Genomic DNA, 10,886 nt, shown 5'->3' on the forward strand with positions numbered 1-10,886 from the left:
ATTTTGTTTTCTATGCTACGAATCCCAGCAAGAAACACAAATCAAAGCAAAGGAAATTTCAAATTCCAACCACATATGATAATGGTCAAATCTGCCCAAAATAAAATGTTACCAACTTTGAGCCCCTGGATTAGGAGATTCTTAAACTAAACCTTCTCCATTCTTTCCACCTCATCCAAGACCATATCAAGATGAACACTTTTTGTGTTGACCACCATAGTTGACTCTGCCTCTATTGCTCAATATAAAGGTGACAAGTGGCAACATTGAAACAAAGTGTAGATCATACCCATTTTGAATTTTTGCAAACTAACACCATTTTGCACACCACCACCACTATTCTACTCCAAACATTATTTCCACCAAAAAGATTTGCAAATTTCCAAAAAAATCTTCATGCGGCCATTATGTCAAACACTTGGCAGGCATGATTTTGCTTTACTCACACACTCTATTACTCACTGGATTTTTGCCTAAACCACTTTTGTTTTGTGATGATCATTGATCCTCTGCATCTCCTGCATCAAACCAACTACAAGCCTTTGCTCTTTAAAGCCAAGAGAGGACAATGCCATCACCATGACGTGCACATGCCGGCCCTCATGCCATTCATCACCCCTGCCTCTCCCTCTCACTTTCTTCGTGTCTAGCAGAATCTCCTGGCCACCCTGATCATCACCGTGCACGGCCCTGGCACGAGAGAGGCTGGCATTGGCCGTGCCAGCAAGCGCCCAGAACGCCCAGGCATGCCAGCCGGCGTGATCACCACGCCCTGGACGCGCCAGAGCGGCAGCCCGACCCGTCTCCTCTGTCCTCCCCTACTCTTCTCCCTCTGCACCGAGCGACAACACCACACCAGCTAGCCCGTAGACATGCTCGAATGCACGCGGAGGCACTGTCACCGTCGTCCTCTTCCACTTTCGGCCGCCAGTATCGTGGCAGGTTTGACATGATCCCGAGCGATCACCTCACCTTTTCTCTGCGCCAGCTAGCCGTTGAGCATCGCCACGATGCTGGCCAACTCACGTCGTCCTCGTCTCGTCTCTTCGCGCACCAGAACGTCCATGCCATGAGCGACCCGAGCACACCGCCGCAGCACCTCATCCCCGCTATAAATAGCAGCCTCCCGCGCCTCCATTCTTCACACCCATCGCTTCTCCTCCTATCCCTGCTTCTCCTCGACCAAAGCCCGAGCCACATCCTCGCCGGAGCAGCGCCAATTTGACGCTGGAGCCCGCCAGTACCCGCAGATCATCGTCGTCGATTGGAGCCTCCTCGAGCAACGCTGCCGGTACCAGGAGCCTCGTCGTCCACGCCAACGTCGCGGCGCACCTCGCCGACGGTCGCCGGAGCACCGGTAGGCTCTCCAACCCCTAGCCTCGCCGCCAGTAGCGTGGGATCTCGTCGGAGACGACGATGATCCACGGCCGTTAGATCCTTTTCTAATCCATCGTCTCACGCTCACCCATACCGTTTCGCATTTAAATAGTCGATGACAGGTGGAGCCCACCTTGTCAGGCAGACCACACGTGAGAGCCACGCTGCTGGGCTGGCCCGTTGGTTTTTCGCCCATGTGGCCCGTTAAGCTTTCCCGCCAGGCCCAAAATTTCAAATGTAGATTTTCTGTTTCAATTCAAATTCAATACTGGAACCATTTTAAAAATTAAATAGAATGAAATCCACTGAACAAAATTTGACACATTTTTTATATTTGGAAAGCTTATGAAATTATCTAAACAACCACACCGGTCTCATCTTTAGATTCATTGTAGAATTCAAATAGTAAAAATAACAAGGCATGGCCTTTTCAAACTTCAAACATTTATTAAAAATTAACCATAAATGATTTTAATTTGATTCCAACTCTCATAAATCACATTTCAAATACTCTACATGATTATGTAAAAATATGGCATAGTTGTTCACTATGATCATGGGCTAGAGCAAAATAATGGCTATGTGGCCATTTCTAGTCCATTTAAATTATGTCAATTATTTTATTTAAATAGTATGAGAGTTACTCTCTCATTTAAATCAGGGTCCTAAGTAGTTCAATAAGAGGTAATGACCTTGGTCTAATGAACCTCATATTTGATTACTTAGTGGTATTAAATCATTACTAGGCTAGTATTAAATTGCATGAGGTGTAGCACCTCATTTAAATCATTCTTCCAAATAATAAATATGAAGTGTTGATCTTGGTCAACATATATTCATACCTTATTATTATTTGAGGAGATTAAATCTTAATAAGATTCAATGAGAGGAAATTATTTCTCCAAAAACATAAATAGAAATCCTAAGCCATATTTGTAATGAGAGGAAATTATTTTTCTTTAAAAGAAAACAAAGTCAATCACCATGCTAATAAGGATGTGATGCTAGCATAATTTGTGTGAACCTTTGGTGTGTTTAGTCTAGCATTTAAGATTGAGTGGTGATTGTATACCTCGTATTCGTGTATAGACGCTAGTACCGAGGAGTACCAGGAGGAGGAGGTCTACTCTTAGGAAGAAGAAGAGAACTTTAATCACTACCCCACTCAACGCAAGCTAATATTCTTGCAAGCCACCCTAATGCAAAGATCTACAAGAGCAAGGCACCATTACATGTTACTTTATGCTCAATGATCCTATCCCATGCTTTTACCCATCAATTATTTTTCTTATTGTTTATCAAAGTTTACTTTTTGATTCATGATTCACTTAGTCTAGAATAGAACAAGAGCATCAAATTTTAGCCTAGAGAAATCAAAGCTAGACACCACCCCTCATGATTAGTTGCTAGTGCTAAGCAAATAAAATTGACTGCTCTAGATGGGAACATGTGAAATGAAATGACTTTGAACCTTTTTGAAGGTGAATGTGACCTGAATGAATTGGTGAATTTTGACGAAAACTGATGATTGGGTTCGGATGCGATACCATTCCAATTATACAAGTACCCCCACAATACCTGATTATGGGTAGGGCTTAACTAGAAGTTTATGTATTTTAGTATGGGTTCCCTCTAAACAAGCGTCATAGGGGTTATGCCGAGGTTGCCTCCGTTCAAAGTGAAATGACTGAATATGAGGTGAATGTCAGACCCAAGCCCTGTGCAGTTTCCAGGTTGACGGTTTGTCTTCACTGGGAGGCCAAGCTCATGGGGAGAGGTGCCTATACTAGGGTATATAAGTGAAATGTTATGGTTGATGATCCGCGTACTGAGTTACGATGATTCGGGGTTACCCCTGACGGATGTAATCAAAAGTTGTGGCACAAGAGTACAACCTCTGCGGAGTGTTAAACCTATTCGAATAGCCGTGTCCACGGTTACGGACGATTGGAAAGGCCATACTGTTCCGTTGTCAGATCTTCTTCTTAAAAAGGAATGATGAATTGAAAGGTGACTTGACTTGAATCACAACTGAGTTGTGGGAATGACACTAATGTTCCCACTTGAGTTAGTTAGCAAATGAAGAGTCTTTATTAAATGTTTATGAACTAAACTTGGCTTTATGCAAATAAACCTAGAGCAATTAGTACCCCCTTACTAAAATTGATAAGTACTTACATTAGTATTAGTTTGCGAGTACTTTAAAGTACTCATGGCTGTGTCCCTGGCTATTCAAATGCCAGACTATGAAGAGGAGCAACAGTATCAAGACGACGGACAACATGAAGTCTACGATAACTAGGAGCATCTTCTAACGTCAAGCGTTGCCTGTGGAATAGATAGTCCACTACTACTTCGCTTCCGCTACGTATTGTGTTGTTGATCATTAGATCAACTATTTGTGTAATATTGGATCATGTGATCTATTGTTATAAGACGATTATGTGTTGTAATAAATGATGACTCTATGATATTCAACTGTTATGTCTTGCAAAAACAATCTTCCTAGGATTGCGATGTATGGCATAATAGGCATCTGGACTTAAAAATTCGGGTGTTGACAACTGCGCTGCCTCCTCCGCTGCCTCCTCCGCCGCCTCTTCTTCCGCGGCTGCGACGTGGACCTCGTCCCACGCCGCGAACCATGGGTCTACATCCTCATCGGTGTTGTAGTCGGCGTCGGCCTGCGGCTGCGGTGGTGGCGAAGGCAGCGCGCGGCCATTGAGGCCAAGCATCGAGTAGGTGGTCTTCAGACGACGCGGCATTTTGTTGTGGAGAGGAGAGAATGGAGCGGCAGTGGTGGAGAGGAGAGAATGGAGCGGCGGTGGTGGATGGTGTATGTACTATATAGCGGCGGCAACTACCCACATTTACGCCGACTGGTTGTCGCGTCGCCAGTCGCTGCTCTCGTGGCTGCCTCGGTTTCCGTGCGGGAGGCCATTAAACGCCGACGACCAACCTTCCCGCGTCACGGCCGATGCGAACCGTCGCGTCCTCTCGCTGACAAGGCGCCCCACCCGCGAAAACCGTCGTTCCGCGAGGCGTCGGCGCGCCCGATTCGCGCCCTTGGTGAAGGGCCCGGCACGGAGATGCCGGCGATTCTATTTGGCTCGAAAGATGGCCGGCGCCGTTTGGGACGTGCCGGTGCGAGCCCAAAAATTACGCCGACCCCCAAAAAGCTATCGGGGCCGCCGGTGGAGATGCTCTAACACACACCCAACTTGCGCATGTGCATGCGTGCTATTGTAACGCTTGAAGAACTGACAAGCTCCATCAAGAATATCTCTCTCAATTGGATAAGACAATCAAGGAAAGGGGGGTTTGCATCATGACTCTGGAGGGGACAAATAAGATGCTAGTTGCGACCATTGAACCGCTCTTCTTTATCGCCTACCTGTGGGGTACAAAATCTACACTACTATAAAAAGACCCAGAGCGGCAGATCCAAGCCATCTTGGCCATCCAATCAACCGGTCTAGATTAGCCATAAAACAGTATTAGAGCATCTCCACTAGCGGCCCCGGTAGCAATTTAGGGGCCGGCGTCGTTTTTGGGCTCGCAGCGGCGCGTCCCAAATGGCGCCGACCATTTTTCGAGCCCAATAGAATCGCCGGCATCCCAGTGCCGGCCCCTTGGTCAAGGGCGCGAATCGGGCGCGCCGGCGCCTCGCGAAACGACGGTTTTCGCGGGTGGAGGCGCCTTGTCAGCGAGAGGATGCGACGGTTCGCATCGGCCGCGACGTGGGAAGGTTGGTCGTTGGCGTTTAATGGCCTCCCACGCGGAAACCGAGGTGGCCACGAGGGCACCGACTGGTCACGCGGCGTCCAGTCGCCGTAAATGTGGTAGTTCCCACCGCTATATAGTACGTACGCCGTCCACCACCGCCGCTCCATTCTCTCCTCTCCACCACCGCCGCTCCATTCTCTTCTCTCCACATCAAAATGTCGCGCCGTCTGAAGACCACCTACTCGATGCTTGGCCTCTGATGACCCACAAGTATAGGGGATCGCAACAGTCTTCGAGGGAAGTAAAACCCAAATTTATTGATTCGACACAAGGGGAGGTAAAGAATACTTATAAGCCTTAACAACTGAGTTGTCAATTCAGCTGCACCTGGAAAAGCACTAGTGACAGGGGTGATGTGAAAGCAACAGTAATATGAGAGCAATAGTAATAGTAACACAGCAGCAGTAGCAGTAATGTGAGAGCAATGGCACCAGAAAATAGTTGATACTACTTCCAATGACATATAGGACGAGTATATGATGATGAGAGATGGACCGGGGTTCCCAGCTATCTACACTAGTGGTAACTCTCCAATAACAAGTGTTGGGTGAACAAATTACAGTTGTGCAATTGATAGGATTGAAATAGCATTAAGACAGAACATCAAGTCTATTAATCATGTAGGCATGTTTTCCATATATAGTCATACGTGCTCGCAATGAGAAACGTGTACAACATCTTTTGTCCAACCAGCCGGTGGCAGCCGGGCCTCTAGGGAATCTACTAGAAATTAAGGTACTCCTTTTAATAGAGCACCGGAGCAAAGCATTAACACTCCGTGAAAACATGTGATCCTCATACCTACGCCTTCCCCTCCGGTTGTCCCAATTTCTGTCACTTTGGGGCCTCGGGTTCCGGACATAGACATGTGCAAACAACTTGTACATACAATCTAAGCAATAAGTATAGAGCTTAAATCTAAGATCATGCCACTCGGGCCCTAGTGACAAGCATTAAGCATAACAAGATTGCAAGCAACAATAACTTCACAAACTTTATAGATAGACTAATCATAATGTAACAATCCATCGGATCCCAACAAACACAACACCGATTACATCGGATGAATCTCAATCATGTAAGGCAGCTCATGAGATCATTGTATTGAAGTACATGGGGGAGAGAATACCAACTAGCTACAGCCTAGAACCCGTAGTCCATGGGGGAACTACTCACAGAGCATGATGGAGGCGATGGCGTTGATGGAGATGGCTTCCGGGGCACTTCCCCGTCCCGGCGGCGTGCCGGAACGCAGATTCTGTCCCCCGAATTGGAGTTTCGCGATGGCGGCGGCGCCCCTGGAGTCTTTCTGGAGTTTCGTCAATCGGTGTCGATGTTTTAGGTCAGGACGGCTTAAATAGGCGAAGAGTCGGAGTCGGAGGGGCCACGGGGCCTCCTCACACTAGGGGGGCGCGCCCACCCCTTGGGCCGCGCCGCCACCACGTGTGGGGCCCCCAGAGCTCCCCTCTGGTCCCACTCTGACTTTCTGGAAGGTTCCGGGAAAAATAAGATGTTGGGTCTTCGTTTCGTCGAATTCCGGGAATATTGCCCGAACAGCCTTTCTGGAACCAAAAACAACAGAAAACAGCAACTGGCCCTTCGGCATCTCGTTAATAGGTTAGTTCCGGAAAACACATAAAAACATTATTAAGTTTGAGCAAAACATGTAGGTATTGTCATAAAACAAGCATGGAACATCAGAAATTATGGATACGTTGGAGACGTATCAGCCTCAACGGCCGCGCGCTGCCTTTGCTACCACCGCAGCCGCAGCCGGAGCTGTAGGCCGACGCCGAGCACAGCTCCGACGAGGACGAAGTCCCATGGTTCGCGCCCTGGGACGAGGTCTACGTCGCAGCCACGAAAGCAGAGGAGGCGGAGGAGGCAGCTTTGTCGGGGGAGCCGCCGCAGGGCCCCGTCCACCCGGAGCAAGCGGCGATCCTCGAGTCGCTGAAGGCGCAATAATACCAGCAGTTGATGGAGGAGGAGGACGAGTTCGCCAACTACGCGAACCTCCAGCACGGCCTCGAGATCTCGCGCCAGCGAGCGGCCACAGAGGAGGCGGGACGCCGCCTCATGGAGGCGGGACGCCGCCTCATGGAGGCGGAGCGACAGAAGATCGCAGAACTCAACGCTCATCGCCACTATGAGGTCTTCGCCCGCCAGATGGCGAGGCACGCCGAGATCGAAGCTTCTCGGGAAAGGCTGGAAGCGCGGGGATAGCGCCGCCGGCAAGCCCCTGCGATGCCGGCCTCCATGCTCCACCGCCAGATGCGCGAAGCAAGGGAGGAGAAGCGGGCACGGACGCAGGCGGCGATGGTGAAGAACGACGACGAGGCAGGGCCGTCGAGCGGCCCAACCTACGGCCAGTAGATAGGATTAAGTTTAAGTTTTAGTTATGTTTAAATTCAAGCTACTTTTGTATAAACTTCGTATGAATTTCCTATGAATTTTAGTTTTTAAACATTATTTTAAATTTCAAAATCTATCGCGGCTGGCGTATGGGGGAGCGCCGGTGTGGGAGCAACATCCCCAAATAGAGGATCCTATGTCGGCGCCCCCAATATGGCAATGCCGGCGCCCCTGCCGACAACTATTTGAGAGCTACCGGTGGAGATGCTCTTAGGAGGCGTTTCGTAGCCTGCACCCCCCTTGGCTCGCATGGGGGAGCAATTTTCGGCCCGTTTGGATGCCTGGGCCAGGCCGCGTTGTCGCATGAACCGGTTCTCAAAGCAGTGTCGGGCCAGGACCTGGAGGAACGCCCGGTTCGGCAGTTTCCAGCGGTGCTGGCAAATCTCCACGCCCGTTGATGCGAAAGGGAATCTTCAGCGCACGGGCGGAGACGAGAATGGAGATGGCGGGAGCTGCGGCGCGCATCGGCGAAAAGCGAAAAGGGGGCGGGAAGGATTCCGTCACCTCCCGCGCGCCCCATGGCCTATTTCTACCCCCTCCTCCACTGCCCCCCCCCCCAAATTTCGAGCTCCTCCTCCCGTCGGCAAGTAGGTAAGAGGAATACGCATCTCTGGTCGGGGATGGTTGCTGAAGCGGAGGAGGCGGCAGCGGCGGCGGCGAGTACGTCTGGGCTACCTCATGGTCCAGCGCATCTTCACCTCCGGCCATGACTGTAAGTCATCCTTTATCCCCGTACCACGGCAATGTTTAGATCTATGTTAGGAGTAGTCAGATCTTGTCTAGGGTTTGGTCTTGTGGTGAGCTATCATGATCTTGCTAGGATTCGACAGTTCCGGTTGCTACTGCCATGGTGTTGTCTAGGGTTTGGTCTTGTAGCAGGGGTTAGTCGAATGATCTGCTTGTGTGATTTAGGATGAACATGTCCGGTTGCTACAGTTGCCATTACCTGCTTGTGTGATTTAGGATGAACTTGTCCGGTTGCTACCGTTTCCATGACCTGCTTGGTTGATTTAGGATGAACTTGTCCGGATGCTAACGTTGTCATGAACTGCTTGTCTGATTTAGGATGTACATTGATGTGTGTAGGACTCCTTCTGCGATGAATTTAGCCAGGCGCTTGTCTGCGTTGGTGATTCACAGATCCCTTCCCAAGTTCCCGATTCGCAGCCCATGTACGAGTCCAAGGTCACCCCTCTGCCCGTGTCTGACCTGGTGGCTCAGGTAGCGGCAGAGGTGGCTGCTAGGTTGGCCACCACTAAGAAGAACAAGAACCGGAGGGAAGTGGAGAAGGCCCTGAAGTCCGGGCAGGAAAGGAATGCCACCATGAAATGGCTTCCTTTCATGTCCAGCTTCGTGTTGGAGAAGATGTGTGGCTTGATTCAGAGTGGGGCGCGTACTGACAAAGGCTTCAAGGAAGTCCATCTGAATTTTGTGGCTAAGGGCCTAGCTGAGCACTGTGATGTCTCCGTCTGCTCCACTCAGGTGTACAACCACCTGAGGAAGTGGAGGCAGAGGTGGCTCACCATTAGCAGGCTCCGCGATCTAAGCGGTGCTCAGTGGTGCGAGGACACCAAATCCATCGTCCTTGAGGGTGAGCACTACTGCGGGCACGTCACGGTGAGCACCTCAATAACTCAGTCCTCCTCACTAACTTTTGTGATCATCCACGAGCACAACTAACATCATTGTCCCTTCGTATCGTAGGATCACCCAAAGGACGCGGAGTTCCTCAATGTGCCCATCGCCGACTACGACGAGATGCACACCATCTTCTCCTTCGGCCTCGCCACCGACAAGTACGCCATGGGATCCAGTGAGCCCCTGGGCTCTGCTGCCCCTGCACCTGAGGATGTTGACACCCAGGAGTCCGACACGGTGAACCTCGATGCTGACAAGCCCACCGACGCGCCCGAGAAGCCGACCGCCGGCAAGAGGAAGAGAGGTGCCTTCGCGGACGACGATCTGGTCGCCTTCACCAACATGACTATTGTTGTGAAGGAGGTCGCACAGGCCATCAGAGCGAACAAGCCGACGGACATGCACCCTGACCTCTACAATGCGGTCATGGACATGCTTGGCTTCACCGAGGATGATCTGATGGTCGCCCTCAGCCACCTTCTTGACCACAATGCCCAGGGTTCTAGCTTCGTCGGCATGATCGAGCCACACCGCGTCCTCTGGCTGAGGAACTACCTTGGCAAGTACCACGGCAAGGTGTTGTGGTTCCCTTGACGGGGTGGTTCAGGGAGGCATGCATGGTGGTGGATGCGGCGATGATGATGATGATGATGATGTGATGATGTATATTCTGGCAGTAGTTAGGATGAAAACATTTGGCCCCTTTTTGTAAGTATGATGAGGTAGTATATACTAACCCCTCAGGTCATGGTGAACTTTGCGGTGTTCTGTTGAGACACCCACTTTTTTTGTGGTGGTAGGACGACACCACGGTAGTGTAGGATAAACTTCTGATTGACTTTTGGAATGATATGCATGCCCCCTGTTAGTTTCAGATTTGTTGTCAACACTTGTCTTGTTCTATTGCTCATTTCTGAATTGCTTCATTGTTGTGATTGCTAACATCTTCTTATGCCATGCTAGTGGTATGTGGTGTTTCGCGGGCGGGTTCGAGGAATCTACAACTCATGGAGAGTCTGTCAAGATCAGGTCAATGGCTACTCCATCAACAGCTACCGAGGATATGCAACATTGGAGGAGGCACAACAAGAGTACCTCACCTTCCTGGAAGAGGAGCTCCTGGAAGATCAGACCATCGATGATGCAGTGCCATTAGCACAGCTGCTGGCGGAGGAAGTACATGCTCTACAAGGAGCACCACCGGAGGTACGTCACAGGCGGGTCAAAGATTACATCATCGCCTTCCTCATTGTGGTGATCGTGAGGATCGTGTTCTTCTAACTGGTCTATGATCGTATGTAATATGACATGGCATGGTAATCCCACCCTATTTGAATTGTGGTAAAGATATGGAAATGTGATTTGAGCAACCAAATAGCTGATTCCTGTTTTCCTCCGTGCAAGATGGGCTGAAAACGGGCAACCAAACGATGGGGTCTGGGTTCCTTCTCCGGCGCGCAAAAGGCCACACAGGTTACCAAACGACCGGCAAAAAGTGGCCCATAGCCCGTTCTCAACGCGCAATGCCCCCCATGTCGCTGCGCCAGCCATGCAAGAATTCGGCCCAGGCAACCAAACGCGCCCTTAGGGCATCTCCAACGGCGCGACGCATTTTGGACCCCCGCGGGCGTCCGTTTGCGTCGCCTGGCGGATGCCCAAATGGTCGCGCGTCT

The 10,886-nt window shown here is 50.2% G+C and overlaps 1 protein-coding gene across 1 annotated transcript; it reads left to right on the top strand.

The window, feature by feature from the left end:
- The first annotated feature begins 8,281 nt into the window (after window positions 1-8,281).
- LOC124647194 lies at window positions 8,282-9,807 on the top strand. The gene is made up of 4 exons (XM_047187169.1): window positions 8,282-8,287; window positions 8,662-8,777; window positions 8,925-9,192; window positions 9,280-9,807. The coding sequence occupies exons 1-4, from the start codon at window positions 8,282-8,284 to the stop codon at window positions 9,805-9,807; spliced, it is 918 nt and encodes a 305-aa protein (XP_047043125.1).
- The last annotated feature ends 1,079 nt before the right edge of the window (window positions 9,808-10,886 follow it).

The sequence above is a fragment of the Lolium rigidum genome, chromosome 1, assembly GCF_022539505.1.
Source record: "Lolium rigidum isolate FL_2022 chromosome 1, APGP_CSIRO_Lrig_0.1, whole genome shotgun sequence".
Taxonomy (NCBI): domain Eukaryota; kingdom Viridiplantae; phylum Streptophyta; class Magnoliopsida; order Poales; family Poaceae; genus Lolium; species Lolium rigidum.